Here is a 12,670-nt window from a genome sequence, read left to right on the forward strand (position 1 = left end):
GGACATGGGGAGGATGTTTCCTATAGTGGGTGTTTCTAGGACCAGAGGGCACAGCCTCCAAATTGAGGTATGCCCATTTACAACAGAGATGGAGGGGTTGTGAATCTGTGGAATTCATTTCCACATATGACTGTGGAGGCCAAGTCACTGGATATATTTAAAGCAGAGGTTGATAAGTTCTTGATTAGTCAGGGCACCAAAGGTTACAGGGAGAAGGAGAAAGAATGGGGTTGAGAGCAATAATAAATCAACCATGATGGAATGGCGGAGCAGATATGATGGGCTGAGTGGCTGAATTTTGCTTCTATGTGTTATGCTCTCATTTTTCTTAATCTATATCACTTAAAACATTTAGATAAACTCAATCAACTAAAAAACATAAAAATGCTAACACGTACCATTTTCCTCCATGGGAACCAAAAGAGAGCTTGTTCAGGTAGATTTGTGCAGTGACGAAGCTCCACAACATTGTTTCTCTAAGTTGGATCCACTGTCTGAACACAGACAGAATGGGTGGAGCAGGTTTCCGCAGCTTTGGGGTTTGCATGAGGCAACACACGTGTAGAAATAGCCATGGCTGCAGAAATACTGTCATTTTTACACTGCTAGCATCTCCTACAAGTAGAGGCTGACTGCCTTTCATGTAGTAAAGCATATATTTAAATAGACTAATGATGTGCATGGATTATTAAAACAAATGGGGAGTTCCCAGAAATTTAGATGGATAAAGGTAGAAGCTGATTGCTTTTTCTAACATCTTAAAAGGTTTGTAAACAATAGATTTCCAAGGATTAAGAACAACAGATAATAAATTTAGATGCAGATCTTCAGGGATAATGATTTTCTCTCTCTCTCTCTATATATATATATATATATCTGTCTCTCTCTCTCTCTTTCTCTCTTTCAATTTCTATCTCTTTCTCTATCTCCCTCTCTTTCTATCTCTCTCTCCATACATATATGGTAGATAGAGTATATTTCTGTCTCTCTCTCTCTCTCTCTATATATATATATATATATATCTGTGTGTCTCTCTCTCTCTCTATATATATATATATATATCTGTCTCTCTCTCTCTTTCAATTTCTATCTCTTTCTCTATCTCCCTCTCTTTCTATCTCTCTCTCCATATGTATACAGTAGATAGAGTATATTTCTGTCTCTCTATCAGTACAGTATCTCTACAGTATATATCTGTCTCTGTCTCTGTCTCTCTCTCTCTCTGTCTGTCTGTCTGTCTGTCTCTCTCTCTCTCTCTCTCTATCTCTCTCTATCTTTTGATTTCAAACCCAAGATTGACTTATTGAGGATGTAGAGGAACCCACTATATTTTATCTGGACTCACCTGTTATCTCTTTGGGCATCACTAGCAAGGGCTTTATCATTGTCTTGCCCTGATCGCCCTTGAGAAGGTTACAGTGAGTCAACTTCTTCAACTGAAAATGTCACTTCACTCTTTAAGAATGGAGGGAGGCAAATATGAGAAATTATAAGGTAGTTAGCCTGACTTCAGTGGTTAGGAAGATGTTGAAGTCCGTTAGTAAGGATGAGGTAACAGAACATTTGAAGGCACATGATAAAGTAAGCCAAAGTCCACATGGTTTCCTTAAGGGGAAATCTTGCCTGAAAAATCAGTTGGAATTCTTTGAAGAAATAACAGGCAGGATAGACAAAGGAAAGTCAGTGGATGTTGTTCACTTGGATTTTCAGAAGGCCTTTGGCAAGTTACAGCACATGAAGCTGCTAAACAAGATAGGAGCCCAGGGTATTACGGCAAAGGTACTAGCATGGTGAGAAGATTGGCTGACTAGCAGGAGGCAAAGAGTGGGACTATTGGCTTCCAGTGACTAGGTGGTGTGCCGCAGAGCTTCGTTTCAGACCGCTCCTTTTTACATTATACGTCGATGATTTGGATAATAGAATTGTCACTTTGTGGCCAAGTGTGTGCACGATACGAAGATAGATGGAAGGGCAGATAATATTAATGAAGCAGGAAGTCTTCAGAAGGAGTTAGACAGATAAAGAAAATGGGTAAAGAATTGGCAGATGGAATATAGATAAGGGGAGTGTATGGTCATACATGTTGGTAGAAGGAATAAAGGCGTAATCTATTTTCTAAATGGGGAGTAAATTGAGGTGCAAAGGGACGTGGAAGTCCCCAAGCAGGATTATAAAATACAGAATATAAAAGCAAAGATGTAATGCTGAGGTTTTATAAGGCATCGATCAGACCACACTTGGAGTATTGTGAGCAGCTTTGGGCTCTTTATCTAATAAAGGATGTGCTGAGATTGGAGAGGATCCAGTGGATGTTTAGAAGAATGGGAGAGAGGGGATCTCACTGAAACCTAGCAAATATTGAGAGGCCTAGATAGAGTGGATGTTTCCTATAGTGGGGGTGTCTGACCGGAGGCTACAGTTCAGAATATAAGGATGTCCCTTTAGAACAGAGAAGAGGAGAAATTTCTTTAGCAAGAGGGTGGTTAATCTGTGAAATTCATTGCCTCTGTGGAGGCCAGGTCATTGGGTATATTTAAAGCAGAGGTCATTAGGCTCTTGATTAGTCAGAGTGTTTAAGGATACGAGGAGCAGGCAGTAGAATGGGGTTGAGACGGAAAATAAATCAGCCATAATGGACATTCAGGGGACTATTATTTCTGAACAGTCTGTGAACACTGCCTTGTTAGTCCTCATTTTTTAAAATTGTAATTTACAGTAATTTTTTATGTCTTGTATTATGCTGCTAAAAACAACAAATTTCATGACATTCTCTGGGGTCAGTTATAATAAACCTCATTCTGATTCTGAGTTTAAAACGCAGTGCACAAGATGCAATTAGCATTTGGCTTGGGGCAAGTGATGGCTGTGGTTATCCTGCCATCTGCTGGTGGTACTGAATACTACAGATAGCTGAAGAGAACACGACCAGTCAGCATTTGTTAGCTCCCACTCAAGTTCAGGGTGCTGTTTCAAAACATGAAAGGAGAGAAAACCTATAAATATGAATTATATGGACTTGATCAAGTCCCTCATGTAGGGGCCTGAGGAGTAGTGCAGCAATTAGTACAATTGTCTCATATTTCCAGGGACAAGGGTTCGATCCTGATCTCAGCTGCTGTGTGGAATTTGATCTACGGCCTGTGCCTTCTTGTGTTCCTGATGTTCCTGTTTTGTTGTCCTCCCACATCCCAAAGACCTGCTAGCTGCTGAAAAAGAAGTACCCTTTCAGCAGATCAGTGTCAAAAGCAAAAGGAAGGAGAGCGGATAAACACGTGGGGGAGAATAAGATGCAGTGCAAGAGGGAAGTAAGGATGAGTGTGATGGAGCCAATAACAGTGTCTCACAGAGACCTGGCTTGACCTGACAGCCCAAGTTGCTTCCTTTCAAGCTGTTGTAAAAAGAAACAAACAACTGGTAACCAAACCACATTGAGATGAAGACGAATGACAGACTCAGTTAAGAAACTGAGTGAGTGGCAGGAGACAGAATGTAGGAATAAAGGACGGTCATGAAACCAGCGAAATACCGTCTGTGAGAATCCTGCAATGGGTGGGGTGAAGGACCCAGTTATTGACAACAAAAGGTGAGAACAGACCAGTGGTTGGAGAGAGATGAAATGGAGCTTCCTTCATCCATATTTAATGGTTAAAAGTTGCTGACTCTGGAGGAGGTTTGACCGAGATCATAGGAATGCCACGATGTTGATCTTGATCAGAGTTATTTGAAAAGTTGGGACGTGAGGAGCAGGGAAATTCCTGGGTGAAGATACTGGACCCTGGAATAAATATTCCAACACATCGATGCAGCTACAAAGAAGGCACAACAGCGGCTATATTTCATTAGAGGTCAGATGAGATTTGGAACGTCGCCTAAAACACTCGAAAATTTCTACAGATGTACCGTGGAGAGCGTTCTGTCTGGCTGCATCACCGTCTGATATGGGGGCAGGGGTGCGACGGCAAAGGATCAAAGTAATCTGCAGAGAGTGGTAAACTTAGTCAGCTCCATCATGGGCACTAGCCTCCAAGACGTTTTCAAGGACTGGTGCTTCTAAAAGGCAGCGTCTATCATTAAGGACCCCCATCACCCAGGACAAGCCCTCTCCTCACTGTTGCCATCGGGGAGGAGGTATAGAAGCCTAAAGGCTCAGACTCACCAACTCAGGAACAGCTTCTTCCCTTCTGCCATCTGATTTCTGAATGGACATTGAAACCATGAACAGTATCTCACTACTTAAATTTATGGTTTCGCACTACTTAACTAATTTAACTATTTTTCCTATATAATTATGTATTGCATTGTACTGCTGCTACAAAGTTAACAAATTTCATGACATATGCTGGTGATATTAAACCTGATTCTGATATTTCGAAGAGGGTTCCATCCTTCATGCAGTCAGAATGTCAACTTCAATCTGTCAGCACCGATCCCTGACAAACTCACTGCTGAAACTAGTTACTACCAGTCAAAATGAGGAAGTCCCACTATGACATGAGTGCTTGGAAATGACCCTGTTCAATAATACCTGACCTCCCAGCCCTTCAGGTGGGAATGACAATAGCTGGAAGTCAAAATCTTTGCAGGTGCTGGAAACCTGAAATGAAACCATGTTTTAATAAAACCTGTTTCTCTCCTCATGGATACTGCCTGACCTGCTGAGCATTTCCAGAGCTTTCTACTTTTACAACTGCAGAAGTAGGGCTCACTTTTAGAGAGAAGGAAGAAACTCTACACTTAAAATGAGCTTGGTGAAAAACTCTGCATGAGGTTTTGGAGCAATCCCTCCTGAGTTGTAGTAGGTTCACTCAGGTGTCGGTGCCTGTTCTGTAAAGGCATTTGCTCCATACTGTAGGACCCCAGTTTCTGAAAACCCCATTAAACAAATGGCAGATGGTTACCGTGAAATTTCCTCCATGTTCCGCAAACAATGGCTTGAAGAATGGAGCTGGGTCGGGGCTAATTATCCACAGTTTCTTCCACAGTCTGTAAGAGGAAATGAATTAGTGACAGAAAGGCACACGCAAGAGAATGTATTTATATCTGACATGCAGCAGGCAATTAACTATTTCTAATGTAACCGAGAAAGCAAATATATCACTCAGTGGGTGACAGCAAACTGTAAGTCAGGAAGTGACCAGCTCCTCACTAAGCATCTGCGGACATCTGTCAGAAAAAAACAAAGCCATGGTGGTGGGATGAAGGAGTGAGAAGTCGGATAGCCGTAGAAATAGAGACCTGTACAAGGTACAGCACAGACACATAACTTTTAGCCCCCCCATCTGTGCGAACTGACAAGTATCCATTTTACACCAATTCTAACGTGACCCATTTCACCCCATGTTCTCATCAATTCCTCCTACTAGACTCCACCTCACATCTACAGACTAGGAGCAATCTACAGAGAGAGGGAGAGAGGGGTAGGGCTTGAGAGGGAAAATGGATCAGCCATGTTTAAATGGCAGAGCAGACTCGACGGGCTGAATGGCCTAATTCTGCTCCTATCTCTTATGGTCTTATGGTCTTCCGTTCCGTTCCTCCTTATGCTTACACAGCACTGTCCTACACCCATCGATATTTTTACACCTAACCACTCACTGTGGAAGCTTTCTCCATGGCCTGACCATTCTCAGGATACCAAGATTTATTCATGGATTTCCACTCTCCCTCAGTACCTTCAGAGCTAATCAGCAAGCTCCAAAACCCGGGCCTCTGTACCTCCCTCTGCAACTAAATACCCGACTTCCTCACTGGGAGGCCACACCAGGGCAGATCGGAAATAACATGTCCTCCTCGCCGACAATCAACACCACTGCACCTCAAGGTGCTTAGCCCACACTCTACTCTCTCTACACACATGACTACTGTGAGGTGGGCATAGCTCAAATATCGTCTAAGAACTTGCTGATGACACGACTATCACTGGCAGAATTTCAGATGGAGACAAGGAGACATACGGAGGGAGATAAATCAGCTGGTTGAGTGCTGTCGCAACAACAACCTTGCACTCAACGTCAGTAATACCGAGGAATTGATTGGGGACTTCAAGAAGGGGAAATCGAGGGAACACACACCAGTTCTCATCGAGGGATCAACAGTTTCAAATTCCTGGATGTCGACATCTCTGAAGTTCTATCCTGGGCCCAACATACTGATGCAATTACAGAGAAGGCATGACAGTGGCTGTGTTTCATCAGGAGTTTCAGGAGATGTGATATGTCACCGAAAACTCCAGCAAACTTCTACAAATATACCATGGAAAACATTCTAACTGGTTGCATCACCGTCTGGAGCAGCCACTGCTCAGGATCAGAAAAAGCCGCAGAAAGTTGCAATCTCAGCCAGCTCCAGCGTGGGCTCTAGCCTCCGCGGCATCCAGAACATCTGCAAAAGTCGAGGCCTCAAAAAGGCGGCATCCATCAGTAAGGACCCCATCACCCAGGAGGTTCTCTTATCTCATTGCCACCATCAAAGAGGACGTACAGCAGCCTGAAGACACACACTCAACACTTTGGGAACAGCTTCTTCCTCTCCACCATCAGATTTCTGAACGGAAAATGAACTGATTTACACTACCTCTTTTCTTTTGCTCTCTTTTTTCACTACTTATTAATTTAATTTTTTGTATTTATATATTTTTAAAATTTCACAACATATGCCAGTGATTGTGATTCTGATTCTGTCAAACTTTGGGAGTCCCTCGCCTTGCTCACACCGACAAGTGGACGCAAGCTCTGTGTCTATTAAAAACTTTTCATAACCACCATTAATTTTGAAGAGACAGGAGACAGCGTGTTCATCCTTTCCCCTGGTTACCATTTGATTAAATACTTTTGAACTCTTAATAATGCCTCGGTATGTCCCTTGTAACATTACTGCCAGAATAGATCATAAATTTCCATTCAGCACAAAACTAACTTCTACTTTTTAAATTCTAGAAATAGACCCCGGCATTTGTAATATTTTTACGTCCTTGTGACCTTACAATGTACCTCTAGTGATTTGCATATTTGAATTCCCCGATCCTTTGCTGTTTTCTGGTATCTAAACACAGACTTTTTAAAAATATTATGCAACCTCTTTTTTTTTAACCAAAGTTCCATAGTGTTGCAGATCAAACCTGCTGCTTACTGGGTGCAACAGCGTCTCCAGCTACTTGCACACACCTGAGGCAGATGCAGGAATCCTCTACAGCCTTGAAGCAGGTGGCAGAGTCTAGACAGTGTTTGGTCTCAGGTAGAGGAACGCAGAGACTCTGTCACTGAACCAGACAGAATGGGCTTTTCTTCTGTTGAGGTGCCGAGTGATTGTATTATTGTGTCTGTGTAGCAGACTTGATGGATCAAATGGCCTGATTCTGCTCTTATGGTCTACCATTCAGAGCTTTTAAAAATTATTAAAATTCATGTGAATAATTTATAAATAAAAGAATTGCACAAAACCTTTCTACCAACAAAAAGTAAAGTTCATTTAAAATATTTGGAAATAACGAGATGTGTCTTTCTTTGACCTGCTATTTGACAGATCTCACCAAGAGTGGCTGTTAGGATTGGCAAAACGATTCTCAGATAATGAGAGGACTGCCAGGCACTGAGCATAGACGTGGTGTCATCAGCAAGCTTCAGACCCAAAGCTTGGCGAGCAGGTCCTGCTCTCCAGCGTAACTGACCGAACACCGACAGCTTCCTTAAGAGCTGCCAGCCAGTGCCTCACACTTATCTGCTCCCAGTTACGTATACAAGCTGCAAGTCCACTCCTGCAAACTTCTAAGCTGTGTCAGGCCTCCTTCAATATTGACTATCTACCTTCAACATCCTCTCTCCAACCCTCCAGTTTAGCAACTTTTTCAATTTTAGAAATTGTATTCATGCTTCCAAACTCTAACTAATTGGATTGTGAGTAGCATTGATACCCATGGGGGCTCATTTTTCAACTGCTATGATTCTGTAGTATAAGCTTCACCTCTTTTTTGATCTGTATCTTTTATTTCAAATCTTCCACTCTTGATTTGGCATATTCACCTCTTGTTTGGCACTTTTTGGAAATGTGCAGGTAATTCAATTTGCATTGCTCTTGTCTACTGCTATTACCCTTTCAAAAAAAAAACCCACGAAACGGTCAGAGCTCCTCTCCTTGTGTAACCCCAGCTCCTTCTCAATCTTAGCAAAACATGGGGAAATGTCGTTGATTCCATAATTAACCCCGATAATGCCAGCACGTAATTAACCCCGATAATCCCAGCACGTAATTAACCCCGATAATCCCAGCATGGTTGTCCACTCACAGCTATCTTGCAGACTGGCACCTGATGTCGGACTTGCAACAGACACAAATTAATGTTGTGAATGGCACAAGCACCTTCACTCATGCCCTGATAACTCCGGGGGCAGCCGTTTATGCCATCCTGTCCTGGTGCTTGGCCAGCTGCCCGGTCAGGCCCCTCACTACCAAAGCTTTATTTCTTTTTATTTATTGAGATACAGCACAAAATAGGCCTTTCCACACCTTCGAGCCACACCATCCAGCAATCGCCTGATTTAACCCTAGCCTAATCACGGGACAATTTACAATGACCAACTAACCTAATGATGGGACAACTTACAATGACCAATTAACAATTAACCTAATCACGGGACAATTTACAATGACCAATTAACCTGCCAACCGGTACGTCTTTGGACCATGGGAAGAAACCCATGTGGTCACGGGGAAAACGTACAAACTCCACACAGGAGCAGCGGGAATTGAACCCCGGTCACTGGTACTGTAATGCGTTGTGCTAACCACACTACGCTATCGTGCCTCCTCTTTAGCTTTGACTGTCATGGAATTCCCCTAGTCTGTTGCGTGTATTGATCAAGATTCCCGGAAGATTCAGTCTCTCTTGTCTCTAAGTGTCTTCCAGACGTCCATATAAGAAAGTCCTTAGGCATTCCTGTCCACTAACTTTGAAAAGAATTAGGTCAGGTTTGTCAGGAGAGCATAAGTACAGGGGAAAGGTAGACCATTCATAACTTTTATAGTGGTAAGGACACAATGGTACCGCTGACCTGATCTGGAATTCACTTTCCTGCCTTTTATAGGAGGGTTGTCAGTGTGTGGAATTCAGACCTAGAAATGGTGGTTGAAGCTGAGACTTTGCAGGTTAAAGATCTAGCTGTTGAAAGTGGATATAAAAATCTAGCTGTTGGAAGTGGATATAAAGAACAATAATGCAGGTTGGGTTGATGGGCTTAGCACGGAGTTCCTGTGGGGGGGAAATAAAACGATCAGCAAAATGGGGGGAGCTAAATATCTTGTTGGAGATTCTGAAATCAAAACAGGCAGCATCTGTTCCTGTTTCAGGGCAAGGATCCTTCAGCAGATCAGAACTGCATTTCTGTTTATATTTCAATTACCAGCATTCAGTTTTTTTTTATCTTTAACTGCCATTGGTATTTCTGCACTGAATTACAGTAAGTTAGTGTGGGACCTGGGGAGGAGGAGATGTGACCTTCTGTTTCTTTGAGGTTGATGCCACAGCTGCAAGACTATATTTTTGGAATCTATCTACTCTGCTTGTAGTTCTGTTTTTTTCACTTTAACCGATGAAAACCTTCCTGTGGAAATACGATTGAGCATAAGCGAGAGAGTGCAGAGAGGGAGAGTCCAGTGGGTCTTTATAGAATTGCTGTCATCGGCCCAGCTGCCACAACTCTCAGAACATTATTTCTCCAAAATGGTTCTGTGGTTGGTGTTGGGACATGATCCGGCAAATCCCTTCAAGAGGCAGCTCATGAAGTCAAGTGCAACAGTGTTGTCTTTACTTCCATTGGACTCAGCACGCAACATCAATTCTGGCAGCTAATCTGAACCACTCCACTTCTCCTAACTAAAATCAATGTGCACTTCTTATTTGTGTTGCTGTCGGGTAAGAGGTCGCAGTAGTGAAATACCACATTTTACTGGAATTCGGAGACTAGAGGGAAGATTTGGTCCACTGGAATTCAGTACCTGAAGAATGAATACAAGGTGGCTTGGTTATCTCTATCGGGAGTGAATAAGAGGAATTATGTTATTGGATTCTATACAATAACAATGAATTAAAAGGAGATTGTGTCACAACCAGGGTCATTTTTTACAGTTAGTATGTGGACTGTATTTTTTTGGTATCGCTGGGTTTGCAGTGTTCCTTGGATTGTTGACCTTTTATGTCTAATTGTTTGTCTTTAGACCAGCCCTTTGTTTTCACTTTGTGTTGCAGGTGTCTCATGTGGTATTGTGGGGACTGTTAAACTCGCCGTGTATTTATCACTTTTATTCAATTTGTGGTAATTGAATTAGCATGGGATTTTCAGTTTCCTTTGAGGGTTATTGCTTCATCTCAACACTGGGACCGTCTGATTGATCCTGAATTCCGACGGGCTGCAGGGTGTATCTGAGGAGGGATTGGCATCCCCTTTGCTCAGCGTTGTGTATCCTTGTCCAGTGAAACTTCTGTGTATCGTGAGGGATCTCAGTTCCTCAAGAGCTTGCCTGAGCTCTTGTTAGTTTTGCTGGTTAATTTCTGTAATAAGTATTTTGTTTAGTTTGCATTGCCAAAGTCTCTGGGATTCCGGTGTTTAAATTCAATGCTGACCCTGACAGATTGTTCAGATAGGATTCGATGCAATGGAGGTGAATGGGAAGGATATTTTATTGGGGTTCTACATGAAGGGAGAAGTTGGATTACTTCACAATAATACTTGAGGTGTTTGTTTTTTTTTGTAATGAATGAGGGGTGATTTATTTGATCCTAGATCAGATGAGCTCATGCAGTGTTACAAGGTCCTCACAGGTATGCACAGTCTTTCCAATGGAAGTGGAGAGATGGGAGACACTAGAAGGCCCTACAGGTGGAAACTGTACATGTTGCTCCCAGTATTGGTGTGACAGAAGGATACAGAGATGGAAACTGTACATGGTAGTCCCAGTGTTGGTGTGACAGAAGGATGCAGAGATGGGAACTGTACATGTTGCTCCCAGTGTTGGTGTGACCGTGGGGTACGGAGATGGAAACTGTGCATGTTGCTCCCAGTGTTGGAGTGACCGTGGGGTACAGAGATGGAAACTGTACATGGTACATGGTACTCCCAGTGTTGGTGTGACAGATGGATACAGAGATGGGAACTGTACATGCTGCTCCCAGTGTTGGTGTGACAGAAGGATACAGAGATGGGAACTGTACATGTTGCTCCCAGTGTTGGTGTGACCGTGGGGTACAGAGATGGGAAATGTACATGTTGCTCCCAGTGTTGGTGTGACCGTGGGGTACAGAGATGGAAACTGTACATGTTGCTCCCAGTGTTGGAGTGACCGTGGGGTACAGAGATGGAAACTGTACATGGTACATGGTACTCCCAGTGTTGGTGTGACAGAAGGACACAGAGATGGGAACTGTATATGTTGCTCCCAGTGTTGGTGTGACCGTGGGGTACAGAGATGAGATCACTGGGAGCAGTTATGGAATTAACAGTCAAACTTCATCAAGTGATGGAACAACAGACTCTCTAAAATAAACTGGATGCCTCTGCGATGTCAGGAGAGGAGAGGAGAACAAACCTTGGATTCTAATGTTAAAATGAGTTTGTGCCAGGAAAGTCCACAAGAGTGATTTGGGAACATAACGACGAAGAACACAAATAGCTCATTCAGCTACTGATCATTCAGTAGGAGCCCATCCTCACATTATTCCCTATCCCAAATTCAACCCAAATCTGCCTTGAATAAGTCCAAGGAATGACTAGGCACAGGGTTCTGGGTCACAGTGTTTTGAAATTCATGAATCACTGAGTTACACAGAAGACAGGAGTAAGGGTTGGCCATTCAGCCCATTAAGCCTGCTCCACTGCTCGATATGATGATGGCTGATTATCCAAATTCGGTACACTGATTCTCCTTCTGTCACATGTGTGTGTGTGTGTGTGTGTGTGTGTGTGTGTGTGTGTGTGTGTGTGTGTGTGTGTGTGTGTGTGTGTGTGTGTGTATGTGTGTATGTGTGTGTGTGTGTGTGTATGTGTGTGTGTGTGTGTGTGTGTGTATCTGTGTGTGTGTGTGTGTGTGTGTTTGTATCTGTGTGTATGTGTGTGTGTGTGTGTGTGTGTGTGTGTGTATGTTTGTGTGTGTATGTGTGTGTGTGTGTGTGTGTATGTGTGTATCTGTGTGTATGTGTGTATGTGTGTGTGTGTGTGTGTGTGTATGTGTGTATCTGTGTGTGTGTGTGTGTGTGTGTGGGGGGGGGGGAGGGTGCGGCCATGCCAGCTGTTCATTGGTGTGTTTAAAAGCTGTAGCAGCTCTTCCAGTTGGTTGCCTTGTGTGCCACACCCCCGCTGTCTGTTTCAATCACCCCAGGTATAAAGAATAGTGCATGCAGGAAGCTAAGCCCACTTGCCTTCCTTTTGTCTCCAGGCACGCTGCACAGAACCATTGGGAATGTACGCTCCACCTGTTCTCTTACTTAAGTATCTGTCTGTTGGATATTTAGTTCTGTAGTTTGTGTAACTTGGGGGGGCTTAATGTTTGGTCGATTGTTTTACTGTTTGTAAATAAATGATTAATACACTTATTCGTAGTCAGTGTTTTCTGTCTCACTCACCCAACCCATGAACCTGCCTCCGCGCTACAGCTTCCTTCCCGTATTCCTTCATCTTTTTTA

General features: G+C 43.1%; 1 protein-coding gene across 2 annotated transcripts in view; it reads right to left on the reverse strand.

The window, feature by feature from the left end:
- LOC134351307 (interleukin-21 receptor-like) overlaps positions 1–12,670 on the reverse strand; it is a 73,509-nt gene that overhangs the window by 12,942 nt on the left and 47,897 nt on the right. For both annotated transcript variants that reach the window (XM_063057378.1, XM_063057377.1), the window contains exon 8: positions 4,899–4,983. In XM_063057378.1, coding sequence (XP_062913448.1) covers positions 4,899–4,983 — 85 coding nt within the window. The remainder of the gene's footprint in view (positions 1–4,898; positions 4,984–12,670) is intronic.

This window comes from Mobula hypostoma, chromosome 9, assembly GCF_963921235.1.
Source record: "Mobula hypostoma chromosome 9, sMobHyp1.1, whole genome shotgun sequence".
NCBI lineage: Eukaryota > Metazoa > Chordata > Chondrichthyes > Myliobatiformes > Myliobatidae > Mobula > Mobula hypostoma.